Source organism: Gossypium hirsutum, chromosome A03 (assembly GCF_007990345.1).
Source record: "Gossypium hirsutum isolate 1008001.06 chromosome A03, Gossypium_hirsutum_v2.1, whole genome shotgun sequence".
Taxonomy (NCBI): domain Eukaryota; kingdom Viridiplantae; phylum Streptophyta; class Magnoliopsida; order Malvales; family Malvaceae; genus Gossypium; species Gossypium hirsutum.
In genome coordinates this window covers 8596110-8616264 of record NC_053426.1, presented here as the reverse complement: position 1 = coordinate 8616264, position 20155 = coordinate 8596110, and the positions used below count along the sequence as shown (strand labels likewise).

General features: G+C 30.8%; 2 protein-coding genes and 1 long non-coding RNA gene across 3 annotated transcripts; 2 read left to right on the top strand and 1 right to left on the bottom strand.

Moving 5' to 3' along the window:
* Positions 1-4322: 4322 nt before the first annotated feature.
* On the top strand, positions 4323-9802 carry LOC121224388 (uncharacterized). The gene is made up of 3 exons (XR_005921995.1): positions 4323-5203; positions 8594-8913; positions 8993-9802. It is a non-coding gene; the product is annotated as an uncharacterized lncRNA (long non-coding RNA).
* A 3575-nt stretch (positions 9803-13377) lies between these two features.
* On the top strand, positions 13378-15661 carry LOC107886014 (epsin-3). The gene is made up of 4 exons (XM_016809802.2): positions 13378-13951; positions 14049-14171; positions 14261-14422; positions 14860-15661. Exons 1-4 carry the CDS (start codon positions 13809-13811, stop codon positions 15377-15379), a joined length of 948 nt encoding a protein of 315 aa, XP_016665291.1. The 5' UTR covers positions 13378-13808; the 3' UTR covers positions 15380-15661.
* A 494-nt stretch (positions 15662-16155) lies between these two features.
* On the bottom strand, positions 16156-19894 carry LOC107886016 (actin-like). The gene is made up of 5 exons (XM_016809803.2): positions 19734-19894; positions 18718-18790; positions 18062-18455; positions 17195-17808; positions 16156-16683 (listed from the first exon to the last, which is right to left on the bottom strand). Exons 2-5 carry the CDS (start codon positions 18775-18777, stop codon positions 16618-16620), a joined length of 1134 nt encoding a protein of 377 aa, XP_016665292.2. The 5' UTR covers positions 18778-18790; positions 19734-19894; the 3' UTR covers positions 16156-16617.
* Positions 19895-20155: the final 261 nt, after the last annotated feature.

The following is a 20155-nucleotide window of genomic DNA, read 5'->3' as shown; positions in this document are numbered from 1 at the left end:
TCCACTGGTGCCGAGGTACTGGCCTGACATTTCTGGATAGGTACACCTTGCGAAGATGTTTGAGCATTTGTCGGGGTGAAATCTGGAGGGTAGATAAGCCCCTCGTTGTCCTCCTCGCATTAATCATGAGGCTTTTTCCTTTTCCTAGCCCCTTAGTTAGTAATTGGGACAACCGATTCATCATATTCCTTTGAGACTCTAGCACTTGGTCTCTCATATCTTGTCGGATCTTTGTCAGTTGCTCTTGTATTTGCATTTGTAACTGGTCTTGCATCTCTTTTTGAAATTGTTCAAGTCTTTCCAATCTTTGGTCCATATCTTTTGTCTTAGCACGGGTACTGTAACGACTCTTGGTTGGTAAGTTTTTATCAGTTTCCAGATTATCTAAAATGATTTCAATTAATTAGGGTCCTTTTATGAAAATCTAATGCAAATGATGCAATGCAATGCAAATGCATGGGATGAATGCAAAAGAAAGATAGACGTTGATTTTGAATTCAATTCTATTATAACAACTTTTCTAGAAAACAAATTCATTTACATAAAACGGATTACATAAGCAGCCTTGCCCTCATATTCCTAGCAAAGACACCGATCCCTTTTCTTCGTAAAAGTCAAATCTCGTAAACTTCCAATAGATGCCTCCACTAGCTCTTTTTTGCTTGATCCGGGACGCGACTTATTACTCACTTATCCTCCGATGCTTGTTAACTCCTTTAAGAAAGTCGAAACGTGACGGCTCTCGAATAATCTTTATCGGCTTGAATCTTCTTGTTTTCCTTTGCGAACTATCAGCCTTCTTTCGTTGTGCTTACTTGGTCCGTATTCAAACAACCGTATTATAATCCACTTTATCAAAAAATTCGTTTTCCCATGACAAACTGTTCTATTTAACAATTGAATATGAATCAACACCTCCATTCTATGATGATGTAATGCAATGCAGTTATAAACAAAACAAAAACAAACACGTTAGTACAGAAGAAATAAATAAAAAATAAAGCACCTATTTGGGTGACCACTAGATTTCGGGTATAGTTTTACCTAAGGTGGACTCTTAAGACTCGCTATATACGGTTTGGTTCTAAAGACAGGGTACCTGAACCAGCAGATTTCTTAATCCTCACCCATTATAGGCTCATGTGGATCGAGTTCAGTTCAGGGGAATACATTTCCTTATGGCTGCACGGAGATGAAAACCTCACGAAGACATAGGTACGAATGTATCCCGAAAGCGATCCACTATCCTGAACGGAGGTGAAAACCTCACGAAGGAGTAGCTTCTCACTCCCACTTAAAAGGAGTAAAACCATATGGTTTTTATGCGATATGATGCAAAAGTACCCTAGAAACTCAAACCACAATAATCATACAAAATGACCCAACAAATGCAATAAAAGGATCGTAATTTTCAAATCTGATTTTTAATTTTCAACAAAAGGACAAAAATTAAGCAATTTACGGCTTGACTCTCTTAAGTCCCTAGTGGAGTCGCCAAGCTGTCGAAACTATTTTTAATTTGAAAAACGGGAGTCGACTTAAAAACAAAAATGGAATTGCCACCGATCTTTTTCTCGAGGTGTGATCGGATCACCTTGAGATTGATCATTTTAATAAAACATTTTGATTTATTAAAACAATGATTTTGGTTCTACGAAATTCGAGAAAAAAAAGGGTTCAGGAGTCAGTTACGCACGATGAAGGTTTAGCACCCTCGTAATGCCCAAAATTGGTACCAATTGATTAATTAATGTCCTAACATTGAAAATTTGAAAAAAATGTTAAAATATGATCCCTTTAAAAATGTGCGAACAACTCGAGTTGGATTTTAAGATTCTCCTGTTCCTAAAGAACAAAATATCACGTCCAATACGTTCGGATACGACATTTTAAACCCTCGAAACCAAGATCCTCTCAGGGTTTACAAAACTCATGCCTCAAAAAAAAGGAAATTTAGTTATTTGGTCAAACGAAAAATCGACACCCAGCACGTTAGGGCATTATTTCCCGAATTTCCAAACACAAAATATTGCCTTGTTTTTTAATTTAAGAAAGCACAGATGAAATTTTAAAGGATACTTGGTTATTTGGTCAAACGGAAAATCGAAATCCAGCTCGTTAGGGCACAATCTTCTCGAAGATGCCAAATATCGAGTATTGCCTTATTTTGAAAACTTTTGAATAAAATGATTTCAAAACTTAAACCATATTAAAACACGATCTTATAAGCGAATAAAATACGATGGAATAATAATGTACAACGTAAAGTAATAATTCATAAACAAAATGTTATAATAATGAATCGCAAATAACAAATAAATTCAAAGTAAGAAAATCTCAAATAAAATTTAAAACAATTCTAAGCAAATAATACATAAAAAGGATTTAAAATGGATGTTATAAAAGCGATTTAAAGTATATAAAATAATTTAAAAAAATTAGTATCCATTCAAGATAAAATAATATATAAAACTCTTTAAATATATAAACAATTCAAAATATATAATGTGTAAAAAAAGTTTAAAATACATAATATATGAAAATATTAACGTAAATAATGTATAAAAATTTGAAATGAACGTTATATAAAAGTTAAAACAGATAATAACAAAAAATGTAAAAAAAATAAAATAACAAATAGAATGTTAATAGCAAGAGTAAAAAACATATATAAGAAAAATAATAATGAAAATAGTAATAGTATATAAATAGAAATAGAAATATAATAAATAGTTGAAATATAAATAGATAAATAATAATAGTGTTAGAATAACAAAAGAAATATAAATAGAAACATAATAATAATAACAATAATATATTAAATTAGTTAATTTGATAATAAAATAGTGAAAATAAAAAAGATTAAATCGAACCTTAAAGCAAAATTTTGGGACGAATCAAAAATTAAATAAAAGGAAAGGAAAGGAAATGGACCGATTTGAACGTGCGAATACCAAGGAGGGACAAAAAGGGAAATAATCCCCCCTCCAGAACGCACAGCTTCAAGGAGGACCCAAAATGAAGTCAAAACTAATTTTAGGGCCAAAAAATAATAAAAACTTAATTGCAAAACTATAAAAAAAAACGGAAGGGCTAAAAGTAATTGGACGATTTTAGAAAAAAACAAAGAAATTGAAATGAAATGGACAAAATTAAGACGTAATTGAAAGGGAAAAGAAAATAATTCAATTCCAACGGAAATAGGAAAAGAGAGAATAATCTGATTCCAAATTGAAGTAGGAATATCAAAGTCAGTGATCCCCTTTCAAAGAACAAAGTACCCTTATTTATATACACAGGGTTTACTAAAAATAGCCTAACTAATTTAATAATAAAATAAAAATAAAAATCATATCTTCCTATTTTTAGCCTTTTATCAAGTCAACCAAATTTCATAACTCCTTGGCTTTCTCGATCTTTTTTATTTGGCCACAATTTAATGATTGTCTGTCAATTTGGCCCTTTTTGGCTTGTTTTCGACCGATTGCATCCTTTGGCTTCGGTTATTATTTTTTGGGGGGCCCAGGCCAAAATTAGCCTATTATAGTAGATTTGCTTACTAACGGACTACCACCCAAGGTGTTTCATGTGCACACCTCATATGGGTATAATGTCATTTGTGCATATTTTATTTTTAATATTTACATAATAATATTATATATTTTTTATGACATAAAGTACATAATATATGACTGAGTCTTAGCTTGGTTGGCATCAACATTACTGCTATTTAAAGGTTAGGGAGAGATTATAGGTAGTTCTAGGCATTGTATAAAAAAAAGTACACAATATATAAAAATATATATTAAAAATTAAAAATTTAGTAAGATCGGGCCATGAATATTGTGGCTTGTGCTTGACACGTATGTAAAAGGTCTAATTATGCTATCAATCCATGTACTATTTATTTATTTGAAATTTAGTCCTTTACTCTTTTTATTTAATAAGTGAAGTACAATTGATAATATTGTTGAAGGAAATTTATTAAATTGAATCATGTGGCTTCTTTAATTTTTCTAAATTATTACATTGCGTAGAAAAGACCAAATAGGCAATTAATTGTTAAATATAATGTTATAAGGTTTCTGATTCTAGCTCTAAGATTTTACATCATGTTTGGTTGGGTGTAGGAATGAGTTACAGCCTAATACGACGAGCCTACCACCAAACTAATGTTTGGTTGGCTGTAATGACTTATTACATTTGCTTTGAAAACGACCTTATTCTATGAAAAGGCAACATCCATGTACCCTTCCCTCATCACTGAATAACAATTCAATGCAGATAGAAACCTTTCTTTTTCCCATTTCCAATTTTTGCCCCTCACCTTTTTGAAACCATCCTCCCTTGCTTGCTTGCTTTCTTCATTTTGTTTTCCCTTTCATTAGAATCATGTTATTTGGTGGGTTTTCAAGTTTACTGCAACTGAAAGCTAAACCAAGGTTTCCAACTCTCTTTTGCTCTCATACTGCTTTAATGTTTGCAACTCTAAAGTTATCACTGATTTTTTCCCTATCGAGCTATTAGGTTCAAGAAATTAAGGTTTTTTTTTCTTTAGATTTGATTTTGAGTGGTTATTTTTGTTCTTGACCATGCCAGTTTAGTTCCTTTACTTTGATGGGTTTGTGTTATTAGGCCTCTCTGTTCCTAGGATTGATATTCTAAACGGGTTTTAGGTCTACTGGACACGTGTTTCACTCTGGGTCTCTTGCAGAACACGTGATCTACCTTTAGTGAGCACCTCGGGCCATCAGTGAGCACCTTGGTTATATGCGAACTAAGGCCGTAATCCTTACTCGGTTCGTGCAATATAGATCCACGAGCTAGACCAGCGAACTCCCCTGTTGTCCTCTCGTGGTTTGCCTTGCACTTAATTGTTCGGTGGGACCTATTCGGGTCACAGGTAGCTGACCCATGTTTTATCTAGGACTCAGGTTAGCTATCATTGATGTATAACAATTTTTAAAGCTTTCTCTTTACTCATTTTCTAGTTTCAAAAAATTCAACCCAAAAATTTCAAGATCCCAAAACTCTAATACAAACCAAAATGAAATCAAGTTAAAAAGCCATGTTTTCTACTTTAGAAAATTCATCAATTTTGGTCACTGGTGTTTCAATGGTGGCTGCAACTTTACTTTGATTTTTATATTTTCTTGGTTTCTTGGCCCGTGACAAATGAGGAAATTAGGTCTACAGCAATAAGGTTAATTAGTTGTTGTTTTTTTGTTTAGTTGTAGTTTAAGTTTACTTTTAAATTTATTTGTAATTAACTTTTTTGTTTGGTTGGCTTGGCAGTTAACTGATGAACAATTATAGGATTTTAGGGTTAAATCTAAATATTGTAGATGAAATTGGAATGATGAAACTTCAAAATGTTATTAAGCTTTCATCTCTTCTTTTTCTTCTTTTATGTCGTAAATGTTGTAGATTAAGAACAATTTTGAGACTATCTTAGAGTTAGATTCTATAATATTCTATCTGCTTAATTTTTGGTGAGTTTTTGGAGGCTTTGTTTCTACTTTTTAATGTGTTTTTTAGCATCTTTTTGAAAGTTGTACGTTAGAAGTAGGGGAAAAAATCTTGATGTATTGATTTATACGAAAATTTGGTTAGTGAAAAGAAATGTGATTCTTTTCACGAACATGTTAGACCTTTTTTCTATTGTTTTCCAGCTAGTGTTCTTGGCAATAGAAGCCATTGATTTAGCAGTAGACTTGAAGATTTGGTCTTTGCTGAGTCTTTTTTTGCGCAAAGAGTGGTTCAGATTCAACTTGATTGATATTTGAACAAATTATAATATATTTCATTCTCTGCAGTTTTTAATAACCAAATTATTTTTTTGAAATTTTTGGTTTTCCATCTCAACAATGCCATCTAAAGTTTGAACCTGAGTTTCTTACTAGAAGTATAATGCATATTATAATTGCACCTAACTCTTATTAGTAAATTCAATTCAATCCCATTTTTTTGGGCAAAAAATTCAATCTCATTTTTAATCCTTATTTGTTACACTTATGTCATATTTCTAGCTTTGTATATTTTATAAGTTGAGACATAACTATCAATTTCATTATTTACATTTGTTCTATTATTTAAATTTTATTTTATCTTTATTACAAAATTTTTTATTTTAAACAATATTATTTTTATAATATCTATAATTGATTAGCATATTTCTTAAATAATACATACTCACACATCTTTCACGATTTTTTATTTTGGATATATATCACATCAATTAGACAACGATGAATACCATAAAATAACATACAATCATACCGTGATGAACATAAAATCTAGGGATAACCCACAAATATCATATTAATGTTTAAATATTAATATATTTGATAATTTTATATCATATTTACAAAATTTAGAAAAAAAAATACAGCATCCAGTCATGGATTGCCAACTCTGTAATAGAAACTATATAAAAAAACATAGCCCAACAACCAACATCAGAGACTTAGTTAAGTAATTGGTGTAAAAGCAGTAGAGTAATCATGGTTTGGATTGGCATTGTTGAGTCTTTTAATCCAGTTATTAAAAACTACAGTGAAGGAAATATGTTATAACTAGTCCGAATATCAATCAAGTTGTATATAGCAGTATTTCCTAGGCATAAAACAAGTGTAGAAGTTGTCTTTGGTAGAGATGACAATGTTTTGGGTTGTTTGATATGGAATTTTAGATGTAAAGTGAAATCATGTAGTGGTAACAACTTTGTCATGTAGCTGTAGCTGTCCACGGTTCCACACTATTGCTAAGCTAATGATTATGGTGCTTTTTATCAGTATTTGCTAAAATTATATATGATTGTTAAAGGATAATTGAGTTTATACATATATGATTGTTAAAGGATAATTGAGTTTATACTAAGATTTGAAGATATCTAATGCTTTAATATCTTGTAGTAATGGCTCATTTGCCTTTAATAGTACAAAGTGAGAGGTGAAAAAAAATTGGTTTTGCGCTAACAATATGGTTGCAAATGTGTACAGTTGCGAGTTGGTTCTTAGTTACATTGTGTGACGTCTCTTGCTAAGTATTGACCAATGATTAGATAATATATTTTAGATTTTTATGCACAACGAGATTATGTGAAAAAAACTTGTACATACTAGTGACGAGACCTGTATTGAACAAGTTAGGAAGAATAAAATTACTTTTTTTAAACAATGTGAGATGTTACAAATTTTAGGAGGATTGAAGTCATCAAGGAACATGCTTGTTGATGAGCAAGTGACAATGTTTTTACATATCATTTCTCATCACCTTAAAAACCGAGTTATCAATCATCACTTTAATAAGCCCGAGGAAACCGTTAGCAGATCATTTCACAATGTTTTAAATGCTGTCATACGCTTATAATATGTGTTATTTAAAAAGGCAGAGTCAATTACAGCTAATTCTACAAATCCAATGTGGAAATGGTTTAAGGTATTGGACTAAGTTCCATATATAGCTCGTACATAACTTAATTGATTTAGATTTAAATATAGTATCCTAACTTGAAGTTTTATACATGTGATATAGAATTGCTTAAGTGCTTTAGACAAAACCCACATCAAGATTAGGGTTCCAAAAGTTGATAAACCTAGATATAGAATGCGAAAAAGGTGACATAACAACAAATATATTAGGTGTTTATACACTTTATATGCATTTTATTTATGTTCTTCCTGGTTGAGAAGGTTCTTTTGCTGATGGATGGGTTCTTCGAGATGTCATTAGTAGGAGATATGGACTAAAAGTTCCTCATGGTAAAGTGTAGAATTGGAGGAATTTGAATTAATTTTTAAGATCATACTTTTTTGGAAAAGTTAACCATAATAAATAATTTTTCTTTTCTTTTTTATAGGTTGTTATTATCTAGTTGATGCTGGTTACACAAACTGTGAGGGATTTCTTGCGTCTTTTAAAGGACCAAGATTTTGTTTGAATGAGTGGTGTTAGGGTTACTAACCAAATATTCCAGAAGAATTTTTCAATATGAAACATGATTCAGTGTCTAATGTTATTGAAAGATGCTTTGGGTTATTAAAACTTAGATGAGGAACACTTAAGAGTCTATCATTCTATCCTGTAAGGATGCACAATAGAATCATTATTGCATGTTGTTTACTCCACAATTTTATTCGAACCTATATGAGTCTTAATCCTATTGAAGCGGAGTTGGGAGAATGATTACTTAGTAATGTGATAGGTGACGTTGAAATGAATATCGTAAATATTCATCCATCGGATACATGAGTTACTTGGAAGATGAACTAGCCAATCAAATGTTCTATGAATGACAAACATTTAGGAATTAGTTAGGTTTATTAAAAATAGTAGAAGGTTAATTTGTTAATGTTTTTTCATGTATCTAGATTACGAAACTTTGATGTTGATTGAATTGTCTTTATGTATTGTACTGAACTTGTTGAATTGCAACTTTAATTTATTTTCTTTTGGTTGTTATGTGTTATAATTTTATAAAGGTGTTAGCCTTCTAATTTATAATATTGAACCTAATTTTAATTTGCATTTTTTCTTAAGATAGTTATGTCAAGCTTTTCACAATGAATTACTTCTTCCTAAAATTCTCTAGGAACAGAAAGGAAATGGGTTCTAGAAGAAGATGTTGTGTTGGTTGTCTGTACGGTCGACTTGTACAATGTTAGAGCCTATAACGCAGATATGGGATTTAAGTTCGATTATTTAAATGAGCTGGAAAGAATGTTAGAAAAAGTTTTACTTCATGTTATGTTGAAGGTTAAACCTCATCTTGAATTGAGGATTAGGACATTGAAAAGGGATTGGGCAATCGTTTGTGACATGCTTAATGGAAAAGGCAATAGCGGCTTTGGTTGGGACGAGCATAGATAGATGGTTGTTGCTGAAGATGTTATGTAGAACTCATATATAAGTGTAAGAATTATTTACTGTCTTTTATTATGCTGTTTTGACCAAACTTATATCTAATGTGGATTTCTTCTTTTTCTTATAGAGTCATAAAGCAGCTAGTCAATTCAGACATTGCAATTTCCCTTATTATGACCAACTTACTTCCATATATGCAAAAGATTGAGCCACTGGGAAAAGATGCTCAAACAACTGCAAATATTGTTGAAGAAATAGATGTTGAGGATGTAGTTACTGTAAATAATCTTGAAGAAGAAAACAATTACCATGGATGCGAATATGATGTTTCTTTAGATGAGTTGGATGTCTCGACTACACAATCGCAACTGTCAAAGCCAAACCAAGAAGGTTCCATGTCTTCAAAGAAGAAGAAAAAGATTTCTGACGGAAGTGAACAAATTTCTACTTCAATTGCTGATGCTGCCATGTTTTTAGGGGAAAACATACAGATTGTTAACCTTGAATTAATTAGGAGTATAGCCTCCGAGAAAGTTCTTCAAGAAAGTGCCAAAAAATTATATCTGGCCTTATGTGAAGTAGAAAGATTAACTGAGGATAAGCGCTATTGTGCGTTGAGTAAAATCCCAAACCATCCAATGCAAATGCTCATTTTCTTTAGTCTACCTTTTTCTGTGCGATTGAAATGAGTGAGAAGATTTCTTTTGGACCATTAAAAATCATGGTTGTGTTTGCGATGTTTTAGTAAGTTTTTGTATATGTAATAATTGGATGGTAAGATGCCATTAGTAGAATGTCACGGACTGTTGTAACTTTTTTATATTGTAAAATTTAACAAATAGATTATGTCATATAAGTTAATGATATCATGTAATTTTTTTGTTAATGTATGAACATTATGTTTGGATGTAAAATATCATTCTCAAGCTATTTATTACTTTTGATCTTTTGCTTTTTAGTTTAGAAGATAATTAAATTATTTGTTTCGCTAATAATATTGTAGCATATTAAATATGCATTGCAATTTAAAAATAATAAAGTAAGTTATATATTAATTTTCTAATATTATATATTATGATTTTTATTAATTCATATTTTAATAATAATTATATTAAGAACGTTATTAAATTATATATTATTTTATTAAATTGTATTTAATAATAGTTATGTTAAGATATGATTAAATTTTTTATTTTTATTTTTATTTTTATTAAATTATATTTAATAATAATCTTTTTAAAATTTAATAACAATAACAATAATCATCTACCTAAAAAGAATTCTGCTAAGGGTATTTTGGTCATTTAAACATTGGTTATACAAGAATACTATTACAGCTCTATTCCATTTTATTCAACCAAACAATTGAATTACTGATTACAATTCTATTCTATTACAGTCTTATTTCATTCCCCCAACCAAACGTGATGTTAAAATTCTTCAACAGTGCTTCAAAGAAGTTGAAGAAAAGTCTTGTTTTTCATTTTTGCTTACATGGCTTCTCATGGTTTTAAATTGACCATGTGAATATTTTTTTAAATCACATAATTCAATTTAAAGAAAATATTTTAATAATTAATTAAACTTCATTTACTAAATCAAAAGAATAGAAATGAGTGACCAAAATAAAAATTTATTAAAGTTTGGTGATTAAAATTAGTGTACAATAATATTGAATTAACGACAAGTAACCAAAATGAGATTAGTTTTTAATGGTAGTGCTTAAAAAAGAATTTTTTTTTTATTTTTGGTATTCAAAATGAAAACTTGTGAAAATTTGATGACTAATTGTGTAGTTTATCCAATTAAAATACTAAATTTCTAAAATTATAATTAGGGAGAGTAAATTTTTACTTCCTATATAAAAAACTTATTAACATCGTTCAAAAATTAAATAAGAGTAAATTTGATTTTTTTTGGTGAATTATCATAAGAGGAGAATGAAATCCTAACAACAACATTATTAGTGTGACTCGAACTTAAGTCACATACTTAGAGCGATAAGCACCTTAACTATCAGGTCAACACAGAAGTTTCAAAGCCAATTTTGATAACATTATCCACCTAATTATATTGATAATTGGTCATGCATGGATAATCTTATTAATAAACGAAGTTAAATATATATATTTTCACTTTTTAATTTGAATTTTTTTTAATAAAACAGCTTTTCATAAAATAAATAAATAAATTTAATACTTACGCTGCCGTCATTTTCTTTGTTATTTTCAAAGTTAAGTTGTTTTCAAAAACCTTTTAATATTTAGAAATGAAAGTTATTAAAAACAATTTAAATGATTAAGAAATTTTATCATATGAAATCATAAATATAAAACATAGATATGTATTTAAAAGTAATATATAATAAATAATAATATGTATGGTTTAAAATTAATTAATAATAATTATATATAAAATATGTACGAAATTAAAATAAAAAAAATATTTAATTGTTTATCATCATATTGTTATCAATCTTCAATCTGTGTCAAATTAATTTGTGATACTAATTCAATCACAAACATTATTAATATATACAATTGATGGAAGTAATAAAGTGTGCATAATTAAAATAAAAATAAATAAAAATATCTTAATTTAATAAAAAAGACTAAAATACTTTTGAATAATATAACTTAATTTAATTAAAAAATATTTTCACAATTTAATAATTGAATCGGTGACCGACTGAGAGTAAAAATAACTCAATAAAACACTTAAATAATATATATATATATATAATTGATGTGATTTGTCAACAAATTTGAATTAAAAAGTCCAAGAAAACCAGTGACGACATGGCTGATGGAGGGTTAAGACTAGAAAGGAAAAAGAAAGAGTAAGGGGTGGTGGCAGGCGATGTGGGATATATAAGAAAGCTTCAAAATGCCGACATTTTCAACTTTTAAAGTAAACAAACAAAAAACGTAAGATTGAAGGTGGTGGTTTGGGAGAGAGGATTACAATCTTGATTTTATTATAAATAAATAAGGCGGTTTGCAGTCTTATAAATTAAATATGAGAATAACCAAACCTAATACACTTTTCTTATTTCCTACTTTGGACCAACATTAATCTTGTTGTTCAAAACACTTTCTTATTTTATGTTGCCTTTGGTTACTTGCAATGTTGTATACCTTTCAAATTTATACAAATATCCCCCATTTCTTTAAATTTCAAAACTATTCAACCATAGTAGAATTATGACCAAATTTTATGTGTTTATATACTTATGCTTATATTTTAAACAAAAAAAATTCATAATTCATATTTAGTTATAATTGTGTTTTTATTTATACATTTTAGCACACTTAAATTCACGTTTTCTTAGATTAGTAATAATGTTCATCGCACACTGTTACCCAAATCCTATTTTTCAGAAACGAATTAAAAGAATTGTAAAAAATAAAAAAAATCAAAAAAAATATTGAAGTGTATGTAAATTTCTAAAATTTTAAAAATTTTTATTTTTATTTTTCTGAAAATACATAAAAGACAAAAACATATAGAGTTATATAAAAACATGTAAAATGTTTTTCTTTATGTATTTTTAAAAAATAAATATTTTTTAATTTCTCATAATTTGATATTTTTTCTTCTAATTTTTAAATATTCTTTTGAGGACTTTCTAAATTTTTACTATTTTTTATTTCCCCCCTTATTTTATATTTTTTAAATTTATTTCAAGAAAAATAGTATTTCGGTTGACATGTCATACTTCAAACCATATTTTTTAACACCGTTAACGATTGGGGTAAACTGATAACAATTTGGAAACTTCAAGTACTAAACTGACACAAAAAACTCTTTTAATACTAAAGTGATAATTAGGTACAATTTTAGGGGGCAAATAGTATATTAACCATTTTCTAAACCTCTAGACTCTAAGCTATTAAAAATTCAAGCACCAGTTGAAAAGAGCAATATCTATGTTACAGCAGCATACAAATGTTAAAAATAATAAATATTTTTCTCATTATTTTATAATAATAAACATTTTATCAAAAGAAATTTTAATCTACCATTCCTTGAATTAATTACTTTTAGATTATTTATTTTAATTTTTAATTATTTTAATTTAAAAATGTTAAAAATTTCCATTTTATATAATAAAATATGGAAGATATATTTTATATTTTATTAAATAAATTTATAAATTCACATATTTTTAATAATTTCATAAAAGTAAAATAATTTTAAAAACTTCTATTATATATTATTTTTAATATAATGTCCTTAATAGCTATTTTCTATTTTCACCTCACCGCTATAGCTGCGTTTAAATCCAAACACACACTCCACCGCTATTTCTAATCTCACCGTTACAGTATCTAATCTTACCGTCACCGCTGTTTTTAACCACACCGCCCATCCAAACTAAGCCTAGTTATATTCTTACTTCAACTACTTAATAAAAAAAAAAAAGTAGTGAGATAGAGAACAAATTTTACATACTTTCATGTTACTTACCTTATCAATTCCCAAACTCTCAAAAGTATCAATTCTCAAATAGTAGAGAGTGGAGACTACTTCAGTCCTTTGCTAGGTGTTAAAATTGAGGTGGAGCTACCCATTCTTCCATTCCTTTTCAAATTCAAAACCAAGCACCCGCTGCCCAACAGCATGTGGATGTTGACTTTACCTCCATTTTTGTATTCAATCTACAAATCCCAAGGTTAATCCTTTTTTTTTTGGGGGGGGCCGTGGGGGAGTGGGGGAGGGGGGTAACTGAGACATTTCAAACCTATGTACTCCAAAATCCAAATCAATGAAATCAGCTTTGAAATCTTCTCCCCATGTAGTAAACCATCCATTGTACACCCAAATTTCCTTCCCTTCTTCCTTCTTTTTCATACATATTAGGTGTAGCATTTTTCACTGTTCCTTTGAATCCCTTCTTCATCCAAAATCTTGGCTTAGAGATTTCAAAGGGCCTTAAGATCATGTCCATCTTAAGCAAGAGTCCAAGCAGCAACATGGGTTCTTCTCCTTTCTTCCATGAATTCAAGAAACAAGCTTCTTTCTTCCTCAAGGAGAAGATCAAAACAGCTCGTTTAGCTTTAACTGATGTCACCCCTGCTCAGCTGTATCTCCCTTTTTCTTTTTGCCTTATTATTTGCTCTTCGATTCATGATTATGTACTGAGTCCGAGTGAAAGACTATTATTAATCATTTATCTGCAGGTTGACTGAAGAAGCTACGAATGGGAATCCATGGGCACCAAACACCCAGTCTCTTGGTTCCATCTCAAGGGCTGCTTTTGAATTAGATGATTATTGGAGGATCGTGGAGATTTTACATAACAAGTTTGTATTTAATTATATTTGCTTTTTAAAATTTTGATGGGATTTTACATGGTCTGACATGTGTTCGATGTTTTGCTTGTGTGAATCAGATTGGACAAATTTGAAAGAAAGACATGGAGAACCTCTTACAATTCTCTGATAGTGCTTGAACATTTGTTGACTCATGGACCAGAGAGTACGGCAGAGGAGTTCCAGGATGATAAAGATGCCGTCTTAAAGATGCAAAGCTTTCAATATGTAGACGAGAAAGGGTTTGTTTTAAACTTGATCTAATTCTGGTTTTAGTCCCTCTACTATAATGAATTTTTGTATTTAGTTTCTCTGGATTGATTGTGCATAATTTCATCATATTAGTAGCTCCAAATAGATAGCAATCTTAAGTTTGTTGGCATCAAGTTCAGTGTTCGAACCCCATGTTTGGAAACCATTCCCTTTTCCAAACAGAAGTGGAATTTGTAAGCTTGTTTTGATACCAAAAAAATGCTTGAATACACAATTGAATTTCCCTGTGATCTTGACTCAGTGATCATTTCAATTTGGACCTACTAATAACATTATAAAAATATAGGACTAAATAATACTAAATTAAAGTAGAAAGATTAAATCTAAAACTAGAATTAGACCTTTAAATTTCATCAATCATATGTCTTGGAGTTTTATGAATCTAAATATGTACTTTGATTTGCAGATTCAATTGGGGATTAGCTGTTAGAAAGAAATCAGAAAGAGTAATGAAGCTGCTTGAGAAAGGGCCTGTTTTGAAAGAAGAGAGGAACCGAGCTCGGAAGCTAACAAGAGGGATCCAAGGCTTTGGCAGTTTCTCCCAAAGGTCTTCTTCTTCTTCTTCAACACAACAAGCCATTTTGCAAGAATCGTCCAATGCAACATATGGAAGGAGCAACTCTGATTTTAACGACCACGAAAACCAAGAAAATCAGCTTCCCCCTATGAATAAAGTCGATAAATCAGAGTTGAGCAAGAGTTTCAGTAAAGGACATAATTTGCCTGAGAAGCCTAAAGTTGAAACAGGTTTCAAAGAAAACATGGTTCCTTTGAAGGAAGAAGTTCATAACTGGACTGCAACTGCGGAGTGTAATCCACTTTTGGGGAGTGAAAACAATGAACCCAAGCCACCAATCACCATAGAAGGTGATCACCCTTTCAACAACAATGGGAATCAAGCTTCTTCACCGATGCTTCGATGTTGAGAGGTACACTATGCAGATTCTGTTCTTATTATACACTCTTTGAGTGCTATCTTTTAAGCAGCTATATGGTGTTTTGAGCATCTTATGCGCAAGTAAAAAACTTAATTACTTGTTCTTGAGATTATATATATATATATATATATAAACTGAAATTTGTATGTTTATTAGTTCATCAAATCTACTTGACAAGAATGTCTGTGGTATGTAGAGATTAAATGGTGGCTTGTAGCATATGATATATATATATGATTTATATATCTAAATTAGCATCTTTTGTTTCAATAGTTTACAAAAGTTGAGATTTACAAAGCCATGAATAACCTAGAGCTTTCATTTTTATAGTAAGATTATGATGTACTAATAACTTGTGATTCCAAATTGCTTAACCGTCTATGCTAACAAAGATTGTTAGAAGGGTTAGAATTTGGTACGCTGTTATTGTAATTTTTTTTATTTCACAAATAATTTTAAAAAATAAAAATTTAAAAATTTATCACGTGTCTTTATTTTTTAAATATTTTACTATATATTTATGAAACACTTGTCAACTCCTAAAAAATTCACTGGTAGTGTAGCAAACATTGTTCATTATTTAAGATTTCTCTTTAAAAAACAAGGAAAGAAGTCAGATGACACCTTTTGTTGAATTTAATTATAAAAGTCGATTGAATTTTAGTTTAATTGATATTAGCATGTTTTTGTTCCAATTTAAAAATTAGGGGATTATGAGTAAGAATAATATTGTATAAAAAATATATAAAGGAAAAACAATATTATTAACATAGGAAAGAAATCAGGATTACTTTAAATCAACAATAATTAAAAATACATTTATTGTAAATATCTCCTTAATCATACCACAAAGCGCTTACTAACATTCTTAAATAACCAAAAACAAAAAAATCAACCAAAAGGGAGAATTAAAAGAGCATGAAGAAACTAAAGAAAATACAAAAGAGAAAATAGGAGAGAAATAAAAAAAAATGGCGTTGAATCAAAATCGTTCAAGAACTGCTAAAGGGCATAAAAAAGGAATTTGAAATCTACCATAATCTCTTGTAGTTCATTTTTTTCGACTATGATCATCAAGAAAATCTTAGAAATAGAAGGAAATGAAAAAGAGAAAATTTTAAGAGAAAACAGCAATGGTTTAAGAACTTAGGAGCCTGAAATCGTTTAGCCAAAAAAAAAAAAACCAAGACATTAATTACTTTTAGGCCTTTTTGCATTCTGAAGCATTAGAAGCATTTCCTGTGCACGATAGATGGGCCAGATTCATCATACTCTGCCTTCGCAATCCACATCTGCATTACAAATTACAGTGACTAAATCTCTCTGCATGCATGCCCCAAATTGAATCATTTATAACAAAAACATGTCCTAAATTGCCTCCATGATAAAAATATAATGCACTTTTATGTTAACTGCAAATGCATTTAGTCCAGACCTGACAGGTCGGCTCAATTGGTGGTCTAAAAATTTCAAGGTCATTTTGATCCAGGTCATTATAGGTTTAGATCATTTCGAATTCAAATTATTTTGGATTGAGTTTATTTTCCGTTGGATTTATTCAGGTTTGGATGTTAACTTTTTACAATCAAATTGAGTTAGAATGGATCTTGATTCAGGTGTGTCTAGTTTTCAAGTTTGGGCTCAGGTTGTTAACTTTTCAGGGTAGTATTGGATGGGAACAGATTTGGGTTCAAGTTCATTGGATCAGATTTCGGGTTCTAAGTCAGAATTAGCGGGTCTAATTTATTCTGAAATTGATCTTTCAGTTTATCATTAACAACAACTACATGAAGTCAATAATACCTGCTGGAAAGTACTGAGAGATGCTAAGATGGAGCCTCCAATCCAGACACTGTATTTCCTTTCAGGTGGAGCTACCACCTTAATTTTCATGCTGCTTGGGGCCAAGGCTGTGATTTCCTTGCTCATTCTGTCAGCAATTCCCGGGAACATTGTAGTTCCACCACTAAGAACAATGTTTCCATACAAATCCTTCCTGATATCGACATCGCACTTCATTATAGAATTGTATGTCGTTTCATGAATGCCAGCGGCTTCCATTCCGATCATGGAAGGCTGGAAAAGGACTTCCGGGCAACGGAAACGCTCAGCACCAATTGTGATCACCTGGCCATCAGGCAACTCATAGCTCTTCTCGATGGAAGAACTAGTTTTGGAAGTTTCCAGCTCTTGCTCGAAATCAAGTGCAATATATGCCAGCTTCTCCTTCACGTCCCTCACAATTTCACGCTCAGCCGTAGTGGTGAATGAATAACCACGTTCAGTCAAGATTTTCATAAGGGCATCAGTAAGGTCACGGCCAGCCAGGTCAAGTCGGAGAATGGCGTGTGGTAGCGCATATCCTTCATAAATGGGGACAGTATGACTCACACCATCTCCAGAGTCCAGAACAATACCTACATAAAAGAATTGTAGAGATTGGTTATTAGATATTACGAGCACTAAACATAGATTAATAGATATTACGAGCACTAAACAATCCACATTATGAAAATCATTAAATGGACACAAAATCAATAGAAACAAGACATCAACGAGAAAAGGCAACCTAACTTGTAGTCATTTCACATTTTTCACAATTAATCCACAAGAAAACTCCGGCAGATGATCAAGTTATATGCATGAGATCAAGAGTAGTCAATGGCTTACCAGTTGTTCGACCACTTGCATAGAGGGAGAGAACAGCCTGAATGGCAACATACATGGCGGGAGTATTGAAGGTTTCAAACATTATTTGGGTCATTTTCTCACGATTGGCTTTTGGGTTGAGAGGTGCTTCAGTGAGAAGAACCGGGTGTTCTTCAGGAGCCACACGAAGTTCATTGTAAAAGGTGTGATGCCAAATCTTTTCCATATCATCCCAGTTGTTAACAATACCATGTTCAATTGGATACTTGAGAGTAAGAATACCACGCTTGGACTGAGCCTCATCCCCAACATATGCATCTTTCTGACCCATGCCGACCATCACACCAGTGTGACGTGGACGACCCACAATACTAGGGAACACAGCCCTTGGAGCATCATCACCAGCAAATCCAGCCTAAAAAGAGTAAAATGCATCACTAGGAAAAGATCATATATAAAGTTAAAGACCAATGTTACTTGGACTTGGGTTTGAGTATCAAATACGAGTATGTACCCGATACAAGTATGGTTATGCACTTTTAAGTTTTCCATGTAATTGTAAGATTTTGGAGGTAATAACCTCATATCCATGTATGAGACAACAGGGCTGTGAGGAAAAATAAAAAAATACAAGCAACATAGCTTAGAACATCAGACGGTGAATCCTAACTGCATACCTTAACCATTCCAGTTCCATTATCGCATACAAGTGGTTGAATATCCTCACCGTCAGCCATCTTGTGCCACCAGCTGAAATGAGGGGAAACAGTCACAATTCAACAAGCATGATTTTTTTGAAAATCATTTATATGCCATGATATAACACCAAAGCATCCCCGTTCATCGGGAAATTGGAAAGATTCAAGCAAAACATAATGTGGGAGAATATTCATAGCCCACAATAAAAAAAGTCCATCACAAACTTTGTGTTCAATAATACTATGATGAAACGGAAGAACAGAATTCATTCGTGAAAATCACACAATTTTATCTTCTTCAATCATCTTGATTGATAAATAAAAAGAAAAAGTTATTCCATGAAATTAATGGAAATAAAAACAATAAATCATCCTATATTCAATCACTAGAGGCCAAAGAATCATAAATTATCCAAAAATTCCGATCAAGAACAAAAAAAAAAAAAACCCTAATTAGTAGACGTATACAATTCCTACGAATTTTTCTCAATGCTAACAGTATATGACTAAACTTTTAAATTTTGATTTATTATCTATTTTTAGGATATTTTGTTGGTTGATTAGTATCTTTTATTGCGTTTTGATTTATTTTAAATTCTGTTAGATGTTTATTGCTCTATAAACACTCTAATTTCAATCAATAAAAGCATGCTTCATTTTGCCTTATTCTCACTTTCTTTAAATGCCAAATGAAAACCGGATCGAAAACCAACAACATGAGTATTAAATGATAAACAGGAGGAATATTGAAATATACGCTTACTGCCTTCTTTCCTATTTCCTATATTTTCTCACGAACCAAACAGAGAATCATCCTAGATCCAATCATTAGATGCTAGAGAATCATAAATTATCCAAAAAATTTAACTAAAGATCAGATAACACAAATCTTACAAAATTAACACAATGCCAAATGGCAACTAGACTGAGAACCAACAATATATCGCATTACGTGATGAAACAGGAACCAAAGAAAAGAGAAACAGAAAATTTACCAGCGCCAAAGCAAAAGGAAAATGAGAGAAAGATGGATGTGAAAGCTGCCCGCCTTCAAAAAAATGAAATGGCAAGTGCAAAAATGATAGAGACCTTTTGAAATTTAAAACGAATATGGAAACTTTAGCACTAGTTTTAAAACATTTTACCGGGTCCTTCGGTTGCATGCTCCTTTTATGGTTTATAAGGAGCGCTTCCACAGTGCTCCAAACCGGTAAAACCGTTTCCAATCCATCCATTTCTTTTTCTATTTTCTTTAATTTCTTTAACGAGTATTTTCACTTCAAATTTTCAATCAACAATAAAATTTTGGTTAAACTATCCCGTTAGTAACCCTCAAATATACTCGTTCCTATTTTGGATACTTAATTTTTTTTGTTAATTTAGACACTATTGTAAGTATTTTTTTTAATGATATTTT

Excerpts from the sequence above, each read along its gene's own strand:
- LOC107886016 (XM_016809803.2), bottom strand. The coding sequence starts at position 18,777 with ATGGCTGACGGTGAGGATATTCAACCACTTGTATGCGATAATGGAACT. Across the intron at positions 18,456-18,717 it reads ATGGAACTGGAATGGTTAAG|GCTGGATTTGCTGGTGATGA; the intron begins GTATGCAGTTAG and ends TACTCTTTTTAG. Across the intron at positions 16,684-17,194 it reads CTCTCAGTACTTTCCAGCAG|ATGTGGATTGCGAAGGCAGA; the intron begins GTATTATTGACT and ends TTTGTAATGCAG.
- LOC107886014 (XM_016809802.2), top strand. The coding sequence starts at position 13,809 with ATGTCCATCTTAAGCAAGAGTCCAAGCAGCAACATGGGTTCTTCTCCT. Across the intron at positions 13,952-14,048 it reads GATGTCACCCCTGCTCAGCT|GTTGACTGAAGAAGCTACGA; the intron begins GTATCTCCCTTT and ends ATTTATCTGCAG. Across the intron at positions 14,172-14,260 it reads GTGGAGATTTTACATAACAA|ATTGGACAAATTTGAAAGAA; the intron begins GTTTGTATTTAA and ends TGTGTGAATCAG.